We start from the raw sequence: 22,291 nt of genomic DNA on the forward strand, positions 1-22,291 counted from the left end.
AATTTTCGACAGAAGCGTTTCTGCTGCAGCTCGTAGTGGATCTTCATTTACAGTGGAGGGAATTAGTTAATGGCCTCTAAAGGACTTTATTCTACCGTTACGGCAGTCAAGTCAAACATATTTTGCCGGCCATCATCGAGGCAAATTTGCAGGATGCTCTCCAGAGATAGGAGACATTATACTGAACTGACCTTTAACTTAACTGACCTTTATGTTGCAGGACAATTTTTATAATATGAGCCGTGGTTTTGTGAGGAAAAGCTTGTAAAGGTATTGGAGGGGTGCATGGTTCTGTACTCAAAATAATATGTGTGAAGCCTCAGTGTGCCTGTGGTGAAAACAACAGCTCAACAATCTTGATTCCTCTAAGATCCCCCCAAAAACTGGATTTCACTTCATGTGAATATAAATATTAATGTCTTCTTCAAGCTTGTTTCTAATAAATGGGGGGAAAGGCTGTCCACTGTTAAAAGGTTTAGGCTCAGTAAGATCAGGAGATTGTGAATTTTAATATTTTATTATTTGATCACAAATAGTCAAAAATTTTATTTGCACTTAAAAATGAATTAAATCAAATTTGTTATATGTTTTCAAATTTAATTTATTCTTGTGTTGGCAATGCTGAATTTTCACCATCAATACTCCAATCTGCAGTGTCACATGATTCTTTAGAAATCGTTCTAATATTCAGACTTGGTGTTCAAGAAGCACTTCTTATTATCAATGTTGAAAACAGTTGTGCGGCTTAATATTTTTTTGTGGAAACCGTAAATAATTTTGAATAGGATTGTCTGATGAATGTAAAGTTCAAAATAATAGCATTTATTTAAAATCTAAATGTTTTTTTTTTTTTTTACTTTATAAATGTTTACTTTTACCTTTGGTCAGTTCACTTACTGAAAAATATTAATTTCTTAAAATAAAAATATGTTTGTGAATAGATTAAATATACAAATAATGTAATGCAGCTGTTTGGAATTGTTTTCAACTTATTTCAGAATGAATTTTGGTGTATTCTCTCTGTCTTTTTTTGATTTTGTATAGTAATTAATCAACATTTATCAAAATGTAATGCATTGACCTTAATTGAGATGTTCATGTGTGACAGAAATATATATTTTAGTAAACTTCGTCAATTGATGCATATGTTTATAAGTATGCCCCCTCTTTAAGTATCTTCAGTGTAGTTAACTAATAACAAAAAAATATCTAAATACATTGTGAATATACTTAATATCTTTGTAAATATTTACAGTAACTATCCACATTTTTCAATATCTTGACTGCAGTTTACTATGTTAAAAATCTGACACCCAAAAAACATTTGATTGGTCATTTGCAAACACATATTCTCTTGGAGCATTGTAGTAAATGTTTAACAATCCTTTTGAAAAGTAGGCCATAATTTGCTCTCCTGAAGAGAGGATGTCGACACCCTTTACCGCTATCCCCGTAGGGTAACTAAATAAGGTGTTTGTAACATCTTTAGTTTTGCTGAGTTGTAGACTTTTTGAGATCTTAAAGGCATTCATAAAGGCCTGAATTGTGGCTTGCTCTGCAGTCTGTTCAAATTGTTCAAACTGCAAAGGCAATCAATAGATCAGCCTTGTGAAATGTGTCTAGTTTGCAATCTTTCAGCCCCAAATAGAAATAGTACACAAGAAATGTTACCGACTTTTCTGTTATACTTATTTGAAGTTTTCCAAATCAAATCAAGCCCAAAACACTGAAACATGATGATTAACAATGATTGAGAATGATCTATGATATGATAGAAAAAATCATACTTAGTGTGTTTGTTTGAGTTATTAATGTTACATTTATTGAATGTTACATTTATGCTCTGTGGAAAAAACCATTAATATCTTAATTATGACTTTAAGGTCTGTATTCAATTCATAAGGTCTGTATTCATGATAAAAAGAGTATCATGTGTCGTCATCTACACAGGACATTTACAGTTTTTAACATAGCTATCCGATAGCAGCTATAGATATCATAGTTAACCCTCTGGGGTTCTTCATTTATGAGTCACACTCAGGACCTTCGGGTCAAAAATGACCCAGAGGCCGGGATTCAGGTATACTTTTTTTCAGTAAAATCAATCAAATGTATTTTTGTTCAATAATATTTTTTCTTTCTTTTTTTGTGTTTTGAGAGAATTTTATGATAATAATAATGAATAATGAATTTTTATGCAATAATTATGATCCATTTTTTCCCATTGAATATAATAGAAAATTTATATATATATGTATTTTTATTTTTATTTTTATTAATGCTGTATTTTATTTTAAAGTACAGCCAAGGCCTATAGAAAACAATTTTTGAAATTAGATTGGTGCCATCTGGTGGACAAATTAAGCATTTTTATCATGCAATAGCACATTTTTACCACTAGAGAGAATGTACAGCTCTCTGTAGAAAGGCTTGTGAATTCTAGTGATTTTTGCACATATTTGCCTATTTATTTCAGGTTGTGGATTTTAATATATAATCACAGATTCTCAAAGACTATTTTTGTCAAGTTTTTTTTTTTTTTTTTGTTTGTTTGGTTGATTTAAATGGTAATTTCAAGTGCCAGTTTTACTTTATAATACAGTCAAACCTGAACATTGCACTAGAAAGAGAACAAATGGAAAGCATTTTGTTACCCATTGTTTTAATTCTAACTTAATAAAAAAAAATTACATTATTTAAATCATAACATATTTTTATTTACCTTTTATTATAAACATTTCCATTAAAATTATTTTTTGCAATTCAATGAACAGTAACTCTTCAAAATTGCCAACAGCAATTATGAACAAAAAACAAAAATAACAGCAAACGTATAATCATTTTCAAACAGTACATGTAAATGGAAAATAGAAAAATAAAAAAAGTGTCACGCTGGGCCTGGGTCGCTCGAATAGGCCTGGAGGTTACTAGGGAAGAATTCCATCCTTTGACCTTACTCTGTTTGTGCGTGTGTGCGTGCGTGCGTGCACACGTGCTTGTGTGTGTGTGTTTGTGTGTGTGTGTGTGTGTTCAAGAGAGAGACATGGTGTGTGACTTTTGCATTTTGGATCCAATGTCTCCCCTTTATTTGATTCATTGATTTTATTTCACATATTCTCACATATCTCTGTTACAGTTTCACCAGTCTCATATTTCCCTATGTGTGTGTGTGTGTGTGTGTGTGTGTGTGAGTGTGTCTATTTTGCAACCTTGATGGCTTACAGCCTCATGCTTTTATTGCTGTGCACTTTATTTCTTACATTGATGAATAATTTTTTTTATTTCACACATTTCCCAAAATTAGCTTTTGCAATGATACTTTCATTTGTGTGTGTTTTTGTGTGTATAAGTGTGTGTGTGTGTGTGTGTGTGTGAATTTTTTTGTCTGTTTTGCACTCTTGATGTTTTAGAGATTCACCCCTTCACTGTTGTATGCTTTTTTTCTGCATCGTGGCTGATTTGTAGATTGTACACACAAAAAAACTCAGTATTTTCATATTTTTGCAAATTTCCCATTCATTTCCTATGTCGGGTCATTTTTGACCCGAAGACCCTGAGTGTGACTATTTTTTTTACGACCACTTAGACTTTTAAAATCCTGTCCCCAATTTTTTGGGGTGTTCATATACCAAGTACCAAAAAAGTCACCAAGTTTCGGACCATTCCGATGAAGCTACGATTTGTAACATTTTTTTAAAAAAAAATTTCGGGTCATAAATGACCGAAGAACCCCAGAGGGATATTAACAAGGTTGGTGTTTTACAGTTCCTCCAAAGATCGTGAACCTGTCGAAGGACCTTGTGGTGAATGAAGGCTCCAACGTGACTTTAATGTGCCTGGCTAACGGAAAACCAGAACCTGCCATCGGCTGGAGGATGTTATCACCTTCAGGTAAGATGTCTATCATGCTTCTGTGTGCTGAAAATATTTACCATAATCAGTTAAAAGTAAGCAAATCTTTAGTAAATAGCCTTTGCATTTAAAACAAAACTGCAATCCTCAATATCGGTCCAGTACTGCGGATGTATTTTGCCATTACAAAGAACGTTGCACTTTTTTCCTTGATGATTTTGCAAAATACTGCATCCCACTGACATATTAAGCATTGGTAAGATGATATATCAGGTGTCTTTTTCACTGAGAGCTCTGTGTGTGTGTATTTTGACTGTGTAGATGTGTGTGTTTGTGTATGCGTCGTACAAGCTGAGTGGTCCATTTTGCTTATCTTCAGGCCACATGAACAAATCAGCTCCATTTGAGCCTGTCTGGGGCTCTGTTCTGCCGTGCACCATTTCACTTAATCAGGGAAAAACTGCATTTTAATGCGCTATGATTCATGGGGTGCAATTGGACTGCTGTACCTGCTCATGCACCCCGCACACCCCCCTTTTTCTTCCTTTGTGTTGTAACAATGTTCAGGTAATTGAAATGTTAATGTAACACAGAAGAAACTGCTCTGGCTTTTTTTTTTTTTTTTGAGATAAGTGAAAGAGTTTCCGATGGAATTCCATTATGATATGGTACAGTTGTATGCTAAGAGTTTCAACTGCTTTTAAGAATAAAAGATCAGTTTCAGAGGGGATTCAGTCAAGTCAGAGTCTTGTTGGACCTTGGGATCTGCATGTTTTTCCCACATCATTTGGAGGGTGGAAACCAGATTTCTTAAAAGGATTGTTCAGTTTAAAATATAAATTCTGTAATGGTTCTATCATCCATTCTCATTAAAGAAACATGCAACAGCTGTGTTATTTGTGCTTTAATGACTTTTGAGGGTTCACCGTCATGTGTAGAATGCTATAGTTAATGCTAACCTCAACATATCGCGATTTTGTCATGTAGAAAAGGTTGATGTATGATTTAATGTCGTTAAGATGGAATTTATGGCAAAATGCATTTACAAAAAAAATACTGAAATGTGATTTTAAGGCCATTAGTGGCACAGTTATGATGGGAAATTGCCATTTGTGGTTTCAAAGAACAAGAGATACCCGGAATTTATTCTGTAGGAATGGGCATTTAATGAAACTCAAATGTAAATATTAAATTTTTTTGAGATACTAGATTTTTGACTGTAAAAGCAAAAAAAAAAAAAAAAGAAACTTTTTAAAATAAGAAAAAAAAAACAAATACACTTTTTAACTACATATATATATATCAAATTATTGGTCCCACTGAATCATTTTAGGTTTGAATGTATATATAGGTGCATCTAAAAATAAATAAAAACAAATTATGATATATATATATATATATATATATATATATATATATATATATATATATATATATATATATATATATATATATATCATAATTTGTTTTTATTTATTTTTAGATGCACCTATATATACATTCAAACCTAAAATGATTCAGTGGGACCAATAATTTGACTTGACACTTTAATTTGAAATTATCAAGATTAATTTTTTCTGACACAGTTTAACTCTCGAGTTCTTGGGGTCATATGTTTTTTTTTACCATTTTCTAAACTATAGCGAATAAACTGTTAATGTGAGAAATGTTGAAGATGTCTGAATAAATTTTGGTTTGACTGTGTGCTCTTGTTTTTGTGACATATCAGGACACAACTCTGTATAATGACATGGGTATGACACAGGTATTACAAGGAAATGGTGACTTATGAGGACATAACCCATGTCCCCATTTTTCAAAATGCTTATAATTCATACAGAATGAGTTTTTTTGAGAATGTAAAAATGCACAACGTTTCCTGTGAGGGGTAGGGTTGGTGTAGGGCGATAGAATATACAGTTTGTACAGTATAAAAACCATTACGCCTATGGGATGTCCCCACTTTTCACAAAAACAGACGTGTGTGTGTGTAACAAATAATTACATTTGTACTTTATTTTATTCATAATGATTTTATTGGGTTTTGAAAAATGAACATCACATAATAGTTAGACCATATGCAAGTTTGCTAAAACAATGCCCAAATAGCATGGACATAGTGATTTTAATAAAAGATTAGAAACACATATTTTGTTTTTATTTGGAATGTGCACTGATGAATAATTTATAAGACCAGGAAGATACATGTTTAAGTTCAAGTTAATTTTGAATTTATGTTGACTCTGAAACTAATCAAAAATGCAGAGGTGGCTGAAATTAGTCTCTGAAATGGTGGGGTGTGTTGGCGTAAGTAACATTACACCACTTATAAACGCCATGGTTTTGTGCCGTTTGATCAGTTTAACACTTCATTGGCTCTCAGATCTGATTTGCTTTTGTAAAAGCATGGCATAATCTTCAAAGAGCTGGCAACCAGGAATCTTGATGGGGCTAGAATCAGTCGGAAGCTATCCAAACGATGTGTGAAACTTAATTAAGACACAGACCCCCTTGCGATAAGATCTCAATATCTCGATAGCACCGGGATTTGTTGTCTTGTAGAGATTTGTTTCTTTTAAAGATTTGTATTAGATGGACAAAAGAGTCTGTTGATGTCAAGCGCACCTGCTCCCTTGAGCATTAACCGTACTACAGTCATTTAGATTTACCACAGCGTTTCCACATTGTTTCAATAAAGGGCTGAAATAAATCTGCCAGTCACACTTAGTTCTGTAAGTACACATCTCCGACCTTAAAATGGCACTTCGCTCAAAGCTACACAGATCTTTCTCTGGACTCTCTATATAAACCAAGAGATTTCATGATGTAATGCAGTATCTCCAGTTTCACATCACTCGCTTGTAATTTTTCTCTAGATTATGATCATACCGAGTCCTTACTCTATCTAGATTCTAATCTAAAGAGGGCATCTAGACCTGCTATCATCCATTCTCATTAAAGAAACATGCAACAGCAATGTTATTTGTGCTTTATTGATTTTCCACAGTTCACCTTCATGTGTTGCATGTGTTGTGAATGCTATAGGAAATGCTAACAGCAACATATCGCGATTTTGTCATGTAGAAAAGGTTGATGTATGATTAATGTTGTTAAGATGGAATTTATTGCAAAATACATTTACATAAAAAGTACTGAAATGTGATTTTAAGGCCATTAGTGGCACAGTTATGATGGGAAATAGCCGTAATTTAGCAGGAAATGTAAAATGAGTGTGGCTACACCTTTATGCATTTTCAGATTAGCCAAAATATTTTGTAAATGAACTCACTGGGTCAGTGGATGTGTAGAATTTAGTTATTGACAGACATTCTGGTTCTGTAGAAATGTGCAGTTCTGCTGGCACAAATTCTGAGATTCAGTGTGACTCTGGCAATTAGCAATCTGAATTATTGATCAAGCCCAAGGTCTCCGACAACTAAAAACTGAAACTTAGTACCAGACCAGTTGTTTTTGCTGAAATCATGAATTTTATAGTAAGCTCTTTAGTTGTTTTGCTAGAACAGTATGTGCTCTTCCCAGAAACCTTACTTAACCTTAGGCTTCAGAACATCGGTGATTTATGTTGTTTTTAGAAATCCAGATTATTATTATTTTTCTTTGCAAACTGTAAAGATACCTTTCCAATGATGCAATGTACTTTTCATTGATGTTTTTTTTTCAGTAAAATATTTAAACGTTAGAGGAATTTACTTAAGAAGCAAAACTGCACAATATGCTGTATCATATATTAAGTATTTTCTTACAATATACAGTGGTGGCCAAAATTGTTAGAAAATTGTCTATGCAGATGGTTCCTCTGAGCACAACAAATATCAGATGAATGAATCATACTGTTATGTCCACCTTTTGCAGCAATTACAGCAGCACATCTCTCTGGCACATTGTCAATATATTTCAATGTTCAAAGGCTTTCCTTTGAATGTACAATAGATCTGTCCAGTTTATTTTCCAACTCGCCCCAAATTTACTCAAATAATTGCATGTAATTTACTGGGGGTAAAAACTATTTTATTTTCATTGCAGTAGTTGCCTTTCTCAAACTACTTCACACCCTTCAGTATGTGTGGAGGATGTGGAAAACAGCCAATTTTCTGCCTTCCACGCGTGTTTATGCTTAAAAGAAACTATAAAGATGATATATTAATGTTATTATCCCCTGAGGCTGTTTAATAGACATACAGTATTACACACTTGAATGAATCATTTGCAGGCTGTGCATGGTCTTTCTTTCATGTGATCAGAGCAAAACCCTTTGGTGGGAAGGCTTGTTTACTGATTTTTTTCAACACTCAAAAAGGCATATTCTCCCAATCCCCTGTCTGTGTAAAACCCATTGGGCTAAAGATCAGAGCAAGCGGCATGTGAACTGGATTGTGGGTATGAGAAGAATAAACGTGTTATTGTGTTACTGCGTTGTTTTACCTTTGGGTGAGGAATAGCGTCAATAATGTTGCTAATTTATCATTGCTGCTGTTTAATCGACTTGAATAAACATTGTTTTTAATGAGCGCCTGTGTCCCAGGAGCGAACACTCCTCTATTAGATCAGTGCGAATTAGGGTTTTGGCTCAGTGAAGAGCACATTGTGTGGAGCACATTGCTTGAGGTTTTTATTGAGCTGTGATTGCATTAATCCTGTTTATAACCATCTATGTAATGATGCTGCTGTGTGTTTGGATTCGGCAGCTCATTTCAGGGACCAAATGATCCTCTGAGCACTAGCCCTAACTGCTAATACAGTTCTACTCTGCCGATCTCGCTCACTATTTTTCTCTCACCCTCCACCCTTACTTGGTCCTGTGCTGACTCTAGTTATTTTCGAAAGGGTTTTTTTTTAGATGACAGAAACGGAGTGAAATGAATGCATTTGGAGTGGGGTTATAGATTGATTTTACTTTGGTCGGATCTGGTTATGGTGTTTCTCTGCTGAGCAATGGCCTCGGGGGTTTAGAAAGATGTGGATCTGGGAACTACTTTGTGGAACCGCAAACTACCCCATGCTAATGTACTCTGCTGTGTGTTTATCTTTTCAGTCGCATTCAAGCTTGTATTATCTGTCTTTCAAATCAAACACAGCCGGCTGTTCCATCTAGTCTCCATTCAAGAGACGAATTTACCAAAACACCCAATTTTGCATATGCATTTAAGCCGGAGAGAATAACAACAACCTAATTAATATATTTCAGCACATTTAGAAGGTGACTGGGTTGGATTGGATTGTGGGTGTTTTTTTTTTTGCGCTGATATACTGAATACAAATGTAGCGCAAACACATTTGCACTCGTTTGTCCAAACAAAAGCATTTTAAAGCATTAGTAACAGATGTGGCTTTCAATTTGCATTTTTAAGTCAAACAAAAACCGAAGGACTGACGATATTTGATGGCTGGAATCAAAGCAAGTCAGTCAAACTGCATTATCTTTTGCTGAGAAGAATCTCAGCTGAAAAAAGCCAAAGAATGTCTGCAGGGCATATGTGTGACTCACAGTATCTGTGTTTGTTTTCCTCAAGCAGATAATAAAGGTTTTGCACTAGTCGAGTCTGTATTTTTATGTCAGTTAATAGGCCTTTTGTTTTCAAAATTAATAAACAGATTATTCTTCTTCAACCGACAATGCGGCACTTACCTGGATATAAATGTCTTTATAGCCATAACTAATCAAACAACCCACTGTATCATGCACCAAAATTGGTGACCTCTGATGTAGGCAGATCTGGTGTCTGGCGGAGGAAATCAGGTGGTGCGGTAATGGCATTCCTGCCCCGCTGCTCTGGAGGGATCAGACAGAGAATCTGTCGCTCGTAAGAGGACACATTCAGCTGTGCCTGGATTGATTCAGCACCTTGCCCAACTCTGCTTTCCTTCTCTCTGGGGTTTTGTGTGTATGTGTGTGTACAACAGCTCTGCAGTATTAGTTCCATGCTCTCTGCTTTGCTGCAGTGCTTTACACTTATACTGGGCTGAGCTACTTCAGCTAGAGGTCTAGGAAAGTCTGATAGTTCTAGAATGGTGAATTTAAAACAGTGTTTCGTAGATTAGTTCCAGATTATGTTTGCCTGCTATTTTATATAGTCAGACTTTTGAATATCAATATGTGTTCAATCCAATTTGCATCTTATTCTAGACATCTTATTTGACAGGGGGAGACTGTCTGAGTGACAAGAAACATAAGTTCACTTTGTTTTCACATGCGATTTCAGGGCTGATTTTCTGAAACAATAGATACAACAATAATAGATTGGCCTGGAAAAAACTCAGTTAAGAAATTTTTAATTGTTAAATTAACGCCCAAAAGTATTAACAGATTACAGTATTTTTCGGACTATAAGTCGCACCTGAGTATAAGTTGCATCAGTCCAAAAATAATGTTATTATCTTGTAATGTTTTATCTTGGTTCTTGTTTCTAAATAAATGCGACTTATAGTGATGTTCGACTTATGTGTTTTTCCTCATTATGACGTATTTTTGGACTGATGCGACTTATACTCAGGTGTAAATTGTCCGAAAAATATGGTAATTGCTTTTTGAACACAAAATAAGATATTTTTAATATGTCTGAGTGTATTTATGTATTGAATTATTTATTATTTAAATTAGGGTTCCACGATTAATCTAATCTTGTCCGTTATGCCAGTTCTGTGATTAGCAGTAAATCTCCATCACCTGCTTTCAGGTGGAGTAGCAATTACTACACAGAGCATAAGTTCTCTGACAAGCTATGCAAAATTGCATTCATAACCGCAGATGATATAATAATAATATATAATAATAATAATAAGTTATAATTTACTTTAATAGTATGCGCAAAAAAAACTAAATTTTGGGTGAACTATAAAAGTATTATATCAGATTTGAAATGCAAATATTTTGAAAAATGGGTTGTTGTTTTTCCTTGTCCCTATATTTAAAGCCATTATAGTGCAATGTTGTTTTGGACCCCACTGACTTTTATTGTATGGTATAGAAATAAAAAAATTGGGCCAAGTACACCTTCAGCTCTATAATACTGCTGTATCACATTTGATTGATTCGAAAATGGGTTGTAAATCTCTTTTATTTGTTTATTTATTTTGGTGAACTATACCTTTAAGTACTGATAGTTTAATAACTTGGATCTGTGGATATATGCTTCCATTTCTACGAAGAGCCTCAGCCAAAACTAACTAAATATTTTGGATGAAATATGATGGCACTAACAGAAAAACTTTCACAAAGTAATTAGTTCTATACAAAAGTGTCCATTGTGTAACTTTGGATTGCAGTCGGATTGCAAATGGAGATTTCATAAAGCTGCTGTCATTTTTGTCTGCAGTATTCATCATTGAGAATGCCGTCTGAGGATGTGACTGTGGAGGGCAGGCTGCTTTATTTCTCTGGCTTTGGTTTCTCCATTAATAGAGTTGGGTTGCCGCTTGTTCTATTTTTTAGGAAACCCGGTGCGATACTTGTACCATTATAGCTCAAGAGGCATTTGATTTTAACTTGTGATAATATCTCAAATCAAACCCTGGGCGTATTATTGACTGATACTTATAATGCCATGGGGGGCCATGAATATACAAAAGCGGTTGCATTATGTAAGACATGTATAATGAATGTGCATTGATGAAGAAATAAAAACCTCAGATGTCAGTCTTCAAGTACACCGCGTTGATACAATCCTCCATGACAGCCGTGAAACCCAAAACCCCTGATGGAAATAAACGGTCCCATTTTGTCAATCTTCACTTTGATGGAAGACAGTCCACAATGCACCTGATGCCAAAGCACCTCATTTCTTTTCTGCTGGACCAGGTATCAAACAGTGGTTTGCTTTTCCTAAAGCTTACAACATCAACATTCAGTTGGAAACATCAAAAGGAACATATTGAATGAAGAAGAAACTCTCCCTCTGTGGCTCAGTTTGCAAATTGGTTCGTTTTGAAGGTGTAGTTGATTGTTTGAATTTTAAAAGTAATCTTTTTAAACAATGCAACAATAAAATTATACAAGTGCCTTTTTGAGTATAGACTTCAAGCTGCTTTTCAGTGCAGCGAGTTGTGTATGGTGTTGAACGGTAATGAGCTTCTTTCTCTAGAGCGCTCTGTTGACACTCCTCATCAGGTTAAAGGAAGTGCCTCTTACTTTCTCGTTAACAGCCTCTCCCAGGTGTAAGACATTGTCTTTCAGAACATACTTAAGTGAATCCAGTGTGTTATTTTGCTGTCAGAAACTACATTGGGAATGATATTTATTTATTTAAGTCAACCACGTATTACCACTTGATGTTGAGAACTGCATCACATGTATCCCTTTCCACCAACGTTTTTTTCCCCTCGTCTGGGTTTCATGAACATGAAAAGGCGCTGTATGTTTTAGCAGTTTGACTCCGGTGTGTATGCGAACACTTCAAAGCAGCTGTGCAGAGACTGAGTCTCATATCTGAATTGAATTTCATATCTCTAGTGTCGCCTTCTCCCACAATAGGACACAAATGACTATAAATACATCAGAGCATCAGTATTTCAGGGAAGATGAGGTTTGAATTTGCAAAGAAGAGCATCAGCATGCTCTACAGTGTGGCTTATTGTAACCAAACAAAGTACTGGGAAATCAGATGCATTTTAGCTCTTCAGTGATAGAGACACATGCAGCATGATGTGATTTACCCAAGTAACACATTGCTGTTTCAGGATCTAGAATCCTATCCAACCAATCAAGTCATTTGTTTTTGTTGTAGTTGTGTTTTGAGGATTCATAGACAACCCATCTCTCTTTTGAGAGCTTTAATACAGATCATGACTTAGTCATATTTTAATGTTTTCTTGTTCAGATGACAGCCTAAGCTCAGACAGTGAGGTTCTGGAGATTCCATTCATCAGCAGATACAGAGCAGGAGTGTATGAATGCACCGCAGCCAACGACATTGCAGTGGACACACAGACTGTTGAGCTCACGGTCAACTGTAAGTCTCTTGTGAATTTAAATCAACATTACACACATATACAATTTATATTGCATGTTTTTTTTTTTTATAAGTAAATTATGAATATTTGTTTAATTAAAAATAAATACATTTATAATAATAATTTAATAAATAAATAGTTTTTTTTCAATGAAATGTCTTAATGAAACAGAAACATCATTAAATCTGAAGACCTTTGAACCTGACTTTATGAACAAAACGTTAATTTGTTATTTGTTTAAACCTGTAAACTTTCAAATGAGTTTATATAAATAAATATAAAATGATAATATAATGTGTAGCGACTTGTCTTTAAAATGCCAAACAAAAGTTCAAAAGTTCAAGACCTTTGAAACCCACTTTTTGTACAAATTGTATTTGTAATTTATTTATTCAAACATGTTAATACACAGACATTTTAGGATTTTATTTAAATAAATGAATAAATAAATAAATACATATAAAACCATAATATAATTTGTAATTAAATGTCTTGAAATGCAAAATAAAAGAATGACCAATAGTGTACTTTGGATCCCGCTTTGTGTACAAATGATATTTAATTTTGTTTGTTTGTTATTTGTAGTTGCATTATGGTGGTCACTCGCTAACAGTCCCTTACAGAGATCCTTTATGTGGTTTTGTGTGTTTAGACCCTCCCAGTGTTTCAGATGGCAGAGATGTTGGCGTGACCCTGGGTCAGAGAGGTGTCCTGCAGTGTGAAGCAGATGCTGTACCCGAGGCAGACTTTGAGTGGTACAGAGATGACAGGAGGTATGGCATATCACTTCAGGATATTCTGCTTCATCTGTTCCTTTCTTTGGGATAAAACCATAACCTTAATTTAACACTTGTGTGTGTTTGTGTACACTGTAATTTCTCTTTCTCTTTCAAATTTACGGTTTCCTTTTTGCTAGATGTGTACAGTAGCAGCTATTTCTTAACGAGTGTTCTATATTTCCTGTATATCAGTCAGATGTATAATATTGGAATTGACATTGTGAGTTGAAGGACAAATATTTTCATTAGTTGTACATGGCTGACTAGATGTACTGTCATTTGTTAACTTTTTTTAACAGCAAAATACTTGAGTGCCTTTGGCTGGAATGTGTCTCAGTATGTTCTCTCAAACTGTCTTTGATGTCAAGTGAAGAATAAGTTGTCACAATGTTGTATCATAATTAAATGTGCAGAAGCGCATGTGTGCGTGTCCCTCTGTGTGCCACTGCCAGTTATACAATCTTGCAGTTTTGCCTCTTTTTAATGTATCCAGGCCAGCCACAATCTGTGTCCGAAAATGTTGATGCTGTCATAAATGTGACCTCTAGCTTCAAAGCAAGCTCTGATGTAGCACAAACAAGGCCAGGCTGATTCAAGTCTCCCCATTTGCTGACTGTTTCCCAGGATCTTCAATGGCTTTGATGGCATTGAGATCGAGGATGCCGGAGCATTTTCAAAGCTGACATTCTTCAACGTGTCCGAGGCAGACTATGGCAATTACACCTGCGTTGCTACCAACAAACTTGGGAGCGCTAACACAAGCATCATCCTGTATGGTAAGAGTCACAATTATTTTTGGGTTAAACTTAAAAGTCACTTTTTTCCTTAAGCTTTTGTAAAAAAAAAAAAAAAAAAAAGATAAAAAAAAATGCTGAACAAAAGCAGACCTTCAAGCTGATAACGTTCCTGTAAACACTATGAATTTTCCTTTGGTAGTTTCTGACCCGTTCAGCTATTAATCTTTGAGATTTTCATCTCAGGATTCTCCTTCGTTTGCTTTTGATTCATGTTTTTGTGTTTGTTTTTGTTGATGTAGAAATAATTGAACCCACTAGTTCGACGCTATTGCAAGGTTAGTAGACTGCATGGGACTGTGGCCTCCTAAAGCATGTTCCAGCGTATTTAATAAGCAAAGAAGATGCAAACATGGTTATTTTCACATCAACCGCAATGTGACAAGGCCAAGTCGTTGATACGGCACTCAAGTTTGTCGGCGAGGGTGGCTCACAACATTTCCCTGATTTGAACAGGGTAATATAATTGTCGTGGCTCGTCTGACAGAATGTGATTGTCAGATTGTAAATTGGCCACTAGCTGTTCCTATTAAGAGGGTTATTAGCTTAAAATCCCATTTTGTAATGTCAATAATATATTCAGCACATTGAGTGACAGTCTGAATTGGCGCTCTGGGATTGGCGGGGTACTGACATGCCTCAATCTGCCTTCAGTCACTGTGGGTTGATGAATGGGTTTCTGTTTTCTGTAGCCTAAACATGTTTTTCTTTCTCCTCTGTCACTTTCTTTCCTCTCTTACCTTCCTCCACCATGGCATGGCTTCATTATGTCAATGCATGCTCTCATCCGCTGTTTGTAAGTACATGTCTGCATCATATGATGTCTTTTGATGTTTGTTGAATTGTGAGCAATTCATTATTTCTCAGCTGATGAGAAAAGTACCTAAATGAAAATTGTCATCATTTACTTGCAATCATACTTCTGTGGAACAGAAATAAAAAAAGGAATACTGTTCTCTAAACAGTGTAATTACAGTGAAAATGGACAGAAAAGCAGCATGACCGTATCGTAAAAGTGGTCCACATGACTCATGCGCTGAAGTCTAAGTTTTCTGAAGTTATACAGTAGTTGGAGAACAGTGGTGATGCCCAATGTTGGACATTTTAATGAATCAATTTATTGAATTTTCAAAATAATCCTGATGGATTCATTTGAATTGGACTGATCCGCTTCTCAAGTTTTCACTGACAGTAATCTAGCAGTGGTTAACAGTTTGCTGGAACATAACAAAAAATATAACACATGATTTATTGGACTACTTTTCTGATACTTTTAAGTACTTTTGCATCCTTTTTGAAAGCCTAAAATCGTCAGTTCTTGTTCATTACAGTACCATGGAAAAGAACCAATGTATCTTTCCACAGAAGTAAGTAATAGCGGTTTGGAATAACGTGATGGGGGGAAATTGATGACAAATATTCTTCTTTTTGGCTGAGCTATAAATCACTTTAAATGTACATTTGCCCCTTACAAAAAAGTGCCATGGTCTTACCTGGACTTATAAACCATGGTAGTACACAATGGTTTATGGTACACTCTACAATGGCTGTCATTGGGGCAGTACTTTTTAAAAGGTTTAAATTTGTACTAAGTGCTAAAATGTAAATTTTATGTCCAAAGGTTTACATTTTGAAAAGGTAGAGGCCTAGTGACAGCTTTTATACCCTTTTTTTTGAGATTGTACATAAATCTAACCGTATTGTTTTATCAATGCAGTATATCAACCCAATTAACCATTGTAGTGCCACAGTAGGAGAGACCTCGTCAATTTAACTTTTTACATTTTACTCTGACTACTGCAATTTGTCCATCTCGTGGTATCAAACCTAAGAATATGCCAGCAGTAATGTTGCCATTGATGCACATGCATAGAGAAAAATCATATTGAATTTCAGACAAGTCATATTAAAATTGCAGCTAATACACATTGTGTTGATGAATAGAAGTTGCAGTGCACACTTTAACTAAAAAATCTCAGATACCTGAATAACTTCAAGGAATATCATTCAATACTAAATAGGTCATAGTTTTATATGATACTGATTCTTTTAGCTATGTTGAATGATATGTTTAAAAGCAGAGGTCAAACTGAGACCATTATTTGAAATGTTTTATTCAGATACACTGACTATCTGCTAACTCAAGAACAACTACATAGAAATAATATTCATTACATGTTTTAAAGATTGGATTTTTCTTCAATGCACTCAAAGTTTTTTTTTTTCTTTCTTCATAACAAAGGTTGTGGATCTCAGTGTTGAGATAAAATGTGAGAAAATGAGCAAAACTTTTAATTTACAATCGGTCATTTAAAAAAATATATATATTCTACTTTAAACCTCAAAATCTTTTTATTTTTCTGATAAACCAATACACTTTTATTCAGGCAGAGAGTCTTTACTTACGCTCAATAAACACCGCTCAAACTTCTTTGTAATTGATAATGTATGTGTTATAATTGCCATGGGTCTTTCCTACTTTTTTGTAAGGGGTTGTTCCTCACCTGCATATGTTATTGCTGATGGTTGTTACTGATTTGTCCTTGCATTGTCCTTTAATATTTCTTCTCTGCCAAGAATAGAAATCTTGTCCTGGCCACCATTTCTCCACTGTCTGGCCTAAAAAAAAAAGTGTGGGATTGGTAACCATGTCCTCTCTGGAGAGTCATTAATTGCATTGAATTTGATTGTGAGAACCTCACATTAGTATAATTACACTTGTGCAGGATTTACTCTAAGCTGTGGCTGCAGAATAATTGGATGGCTGTCCCTAAAGAAAGCCTACCGTACTCTCCGAAATCCAGGGGAAATTAGACTTGAGTCTAAAAGGCCCATCAAAGAGAAAGATTTAATAGACATCAGTGCTAATACCCTGACATAACATTTATTTTGTTGGGACTGAATATTGGCGCTCTCTGACAGTGAGCGTTCACACCAAACGTGAAGTGAAAAAGATGATTCAAACTTCTGTTCCAACCAAGAGTGAAAAAAAGTATTTTTCAATATGAGACTTCCCATCTGTTTGTGTATATGTGTAAACTAGGGATTGCATGACTACTGTTATTTTACTAATTGACGAGTTGGCCAAAAAAAGCAGTAGACTAGTCTGTTGTGTTGTACATTAAATAACATGCCACATGCCATTCATCCATCAGCCAAATAACAGCACCAAACCAAATAGACTGCTTCCATTTTAATCAGTGAAGTTGTCTACACTTCGTACAGCACTTTTTTCAGCATAGACATGCAATAACAAGAATATATATCCCATGCAGCTTATGATACTGTAAATATCTCCACTGCCAGACTCATTCTCCTCGCGTTGTGATAAATGGTGTAAAAAGACACCTCACACTTGCTTATAGTATTTATACAGTTTATACAGCATTCAGAGAAGTGTGTGTGGGATTATAAAGGAACATGATGCATCATTTACACATTATCAGGGTCAGGATCGCAACATTTCCATGAGGAGGGATTCAAACTCTGGCACTGACATAGTAGTTTTATGTATACATTCTATTATTGATTAAGTAATGTATGTTTTTAAATACATAAATAAATAGAGTATATCTTTAAACCATTCACAATGCTTCATGGGAGTGTGTGGTTGTTAATGAGCTCTTTTGCCTTGGATCTCATTTCTATGGTAACCATAGTTCTCTGAAGGGTAGATCCAAGGAGGATTGTGAGTAATGTAGTTCTTCACTGAGAATGTGGCTATCAAACATGATTTTTCAGTTATTAATTAATACATTTTAAAGATGCTGGAATCACACAGACGTGTTACCTGTATAGATAGATTTCATCAATTGGAGAGTATGGTAGGTGTTGCTTGAAAGGATTATATGTTAAAAATCAATTTCTCTATGGAGAAAATGAATGGGATTTCTTCCCTGGAACCCAAGCTGATTATGTGTGAATCTGTGAGTAGTTGACTCAGTAGTTGACTCAGAATCACAGAAAAGCCATTCGCAGAGCTAACTGAGTAGTTGACTAGAGAGTCTAGCCCTTTAATATAAATATACAAACATATGGTATTTCAACATTAAACTTGTCTGAACGTGTTGCTACCATATTTTAGTTTGATGAGAGTATTTGACAAAAACTTTACCTGATGACATGGTATTCTTGAAAGAATTGTTTTTTTTTATACCAAAGCTGCATTGGTTTACTGCTGCAAAAATACAGTAAAATTGTAATATTGAGATACATGTTTACCATTTAAAATAGCAATTTTCTTTTTTAATGTAAAACATTGATTTATTCCTGTGATGTCAAAGTTGGATTTTTGATGCATCATAAGTTAAAAGGAACATGTTTTTTTTTTTTTTCATATATATGTGTTTTTAGTTTTGTTCTGTGTGTAACAAAAAGTCAAATTAAGTTGATCAAGTTAAGCCATTCTTGCAGAATCAAAGTATTATTATTATTTAAATACATTCGTACAGACCTCAAGCTTTTGAACAGTATTTAACAACAATAATATATGTATAATATAATCTTATAATATAATAATGTATGCTTTTTGTATTATTACAAATTATTCCCTGGACTATTATTTAAATATTGCATCACATCAGAATACGAGCACAATAGTTTTCCTCAGACTGCCATATAAAACATACTTTCTCATTTCCATTTTTTACTAAGACAACCACATTGTTGTCTGTACGGCAAGTGAAGCATCTGTTCTACTCCTCTGCTTTAGTGATCTGGTTAAGCAGAACAGTTAGAGGAAAACACAGCGCATTTCATTTCTGAGGATGAAAAAAACCCTCTCCAATATTTTGAATTTGGACTGCAATACCTAGTTGAACCACTCGGTGTCTGTCCTAAACTGCACCTCCATTGATTATCTTGTTTATAAGCAACTGCAATTACGGCTGACCTCGGCGGTTGACTGGTCAAGGATCTGGCGTACAGTAGGGTAATAACGGTGAGAGCACAGGGAGACTGGATGTGCTGCATTGAAATGAGAAGAACAGATGCTCCTACGTTACAAATGTGACCACTAAAGACCCTCGCTTAGACATTAATCTGCCGAGCTGGAGCGCTTTCGTCCCAGTTAGATGGGAGCCAGCAGAACCATGCCAGAATACTCTAGATTGACTTTATTATTTTTAGGCAACATCTCATTTAGACTAAATATGTGCCTAATAGCACCAATGGGAATGATGTACTATAGTGAGTTCATATTCCATGCTGTGTTTTTCTATAAAGTGTTTTATCATATAATCTCTCTTTTAGCGGAGACGGCTTCAGTTTTAGAAATGACTTCATCCGATTTAGAGCAAACCACCTTTGAAAACAATGATTTGTTGGAAGGTTTGTGATACACAAGCTACTAAATACTACTAACCACTACAAACTCATCAACAAATAGGAGATGCTATAATATACTAACATAGATTTTAACTTGACTAGAAAATAGCGGTTTAGCGCTGTAAAGCTAGAAAATGCTTGACAGCTGACAATGAATGAAAGATGATATTAAGCAAGTTGCAGATGCGTAGGTGAGCGTCCTACACAAGAGTTCATGCCATGTTACAGACAGTCTGAGGAATGAAAACCAGGCGGTTTACAGCACTGACACGTGTGAATCTTTTCACCGCTTTAGGACCCGGAGCAGTTCAGGATGGCAACAGCGGCACGTCAACCGTCTTCACTCCCACCTGTCTACTTCTCGTCGTACTTCTACAACTCTTGCTCAAGTTTTGATGCCGAACATGTTTCCAGTGGCTAAAGATCAGTTTGTGTGACATCGCTCTCATCTTGGAGTCACAAAGCGTGCATGGGTTACCGAAAATGCCCAAAAATGTGCATGGGGTACCCAAGTACTTCCTTTTAATAATGTAATCATGCATTCCTTTTGTTTATAATAGTTTAATAATGTAACTTCTCTTACATTGCTAATTGTCACACTGTTTTGCCCCACTGAATAGGGTTTGTATCCACTAAAAGCAAATGACAGAGAGGCATGTTTAATTTGAAATATTTAATATAATTTATTTTTGTGACTCTCATTTTAATTTAACTCTGTAACCCTTAAGATTTCATACAGAATACAGTGCGACTGGGGAGTAAATCATTCAAGTCAACGGCATGCGATAAGGAAGGGCGTATGTCTCCATTTTGTTTTTGTTTTTTATTGTCGCTATATTTTTACTGTATCATAACTGTACAGCCGAGCAAAATAAGCAGCAAAAAAGACGCAAACATATTTTTTTGAGTACTTCTAATCTTTATTTCACCATTTAACACACACAAAACAATGCAGTACAAATCATTTAGTTTTGATTTTTATGTTTTGATGACCAGAATGACACAGTTGGACTATGCAGAACCATATAAAAGCTGTATATTAAATGGGTTTATTTACATCACACAGTAATAAATCAAATGTTGGAAACATTTTAGTATATATGGAATGGCAATGTATGAATTGAAATTGGAAAATGAAGCATGCATTTGGAGCTTTGTTGCAGGTGTAATGCAAACTTATTGAATCTAATTTGAAAGCCCAAAGAGCAATCTGCTAATACACGCGGAGTTTTATTTTTGTTGCCACAATAGATTTAATTATTATTATTCTGTCCAGAGTTATACAAACCAAACCGGGCGCTTAAATGTTCATTATTTAAACACGTTGTTCCTGCTAACATCTCTGTATATGTATATGCATATATATAACTTGTACAAAGGGAAAATATGCACACTTGTTTTTACTAAAATTGTGAAACTGTTTAATACAATGCAGCGATTCCTATTTTTTGTTATTCCCTTTTTCTGAAGCTGTGTAATTTATTTCTCAACTGGTATTATGGTAGATACCAGCTCATTGCAGTTTCTCATTGTGAAATCTGATGTCTAAATATTGTGCTTTATATAAAAAGCAGACGAGACTCGTTGGCCTTCATCATTTCATCAGATCTCATCTCATCTGATGTCCAGACATCCTTTGTATTCTAGAAAAAAAAAAGAGAATTGATTTAAAGTTGGTGTTGACCTCAAATCTATATTGCGATTTTCTTCTCTATTTTTTCGGTTATATTTGATAGGATGTATGCGTAATGTTTCCCTTTTTTTATTTAAAGGAATAGTTCTGCCAAAGATTAAAACTCTCATCATTTATTCACCCTCATGCTTTTCCAAAGACATTCATTTTTCAGAACAACTTGCGATTTACGGAAGAAGAAAATCATCCAGGTTTTGAAATGACTTGAGGGTGAGTAAATGATGGCAGTTTTCATTTTTGTTCGAACAGTTCTTTAAATATCATGAATCACGTATCCGATGGAAATTAGTCTAAGCACAAGATGTATGTTAATGAAAGGGAATGTGATGATGTGCAGTTTAGTGGGTGACGCTGTGTTTTCTTTCTCCAAACTAGTATTGTTCAGCATTATGCCATTATTTTATTTTCTCTGTTTTTCTTTAAGATATAGGGACCACAACCAGATTTAGAACAGTTTAAGCATTTCATACATCTGTGAGACTAATTTTATGGCAATGTTTTAATTTAGAAAATCACAAAATGTACAACCCGTCGTGATAATGTCTGTGAGTTCCTGCGTGGAAAAGATTTCGGATCAAGGCTGATCGAAGAGCGAGAGATCAATAAATGCACCGTATTAACAGAAACTCAAGGCTCATCTGTTCACGGCTCTAATTCAATTCTCATGTCCAACTTGATGTAAGGATTGACTTAATTCCCACCACCCAACCTTTAAAACAACAGACCTCTGGTGATCTCTGGTGGTTCCCTGGAGAGGATCAAATTGAGGATTTTAACTCCATGTATTGTAAAGAATTTGTTGCGTCATATGTTTTTCCTTTAATGGAGATGGTGTGTTCATATTTAAGACTTACAATAATAAAATGTTGTATCAAACAGAA

At 34.9% G+C, this 22,291-nt stretch overlaps 1 protein-coding gene across 9 annotated transcripts in view; it reads left to right on the forward strand.

The window, feature by feature from the left end:
- ntm (neurotrimin) overlaps window positions 1-22,291 on the forward strand; it is a 282,472-nt gene extending 260,181 nt beyond the window's left edge. For 2 of the 9 annotated variants that reach the window (XM_052566982.1, XM_052566980.1), the window contains 7 exons: window positions 3,766-3,891; window positions 12,687-12,818; window positions 13,472-13,592; window positions 14,223-14,374; window positions 14,635-14,670; window positions 19,643-19,720; window positions 20,013-22,291. In XM_052566982.1, coding sequence (XP_052422942.1) covers window positions 3,766-3,891; window positions 12,687-12,818; window positions 13,472-13,592; window positions 14,223-14,374; window positions 14,635-14,670; window positions 19,643-19,720; window positions 20,013-20,113 — 746 coding nt within the window. In that variant the 3' untranslated portion in view covers window positions 20,114-22,291. The remainder of the gene's footprint in view (window positions 1-3,765; window positions 3,892-12,686; window positions 12,819-13,471; window positions 13,593-14,222; window positions 14,375-14,634; window positions 14,671-19,642; window positions 19,721-20,012) is intronic. The other 7 variants (XM_052566988.1, XM_052566987.1, XM_052566981.1 and 4 more) reach the window with 6 other exon arrangements.

The sequence above is a fragment of the Carassius gibelio genome, chromosome B10 (assembly GCF_023724105.1).
Source record: "Carassius gibelio isolate Cgi1373 ecotype wild population from Czech Republic chromosome B10, carGib1.2-hapl.c, whole genome shotgun sequence".
NCBI classification, from domain to species: domain Eukaryota; kingdom Metazoa; phylum Chordata; class Actinopteri; order Cypriniformes; family Cyprinidae; genus Carassius; species Carassius gibelio.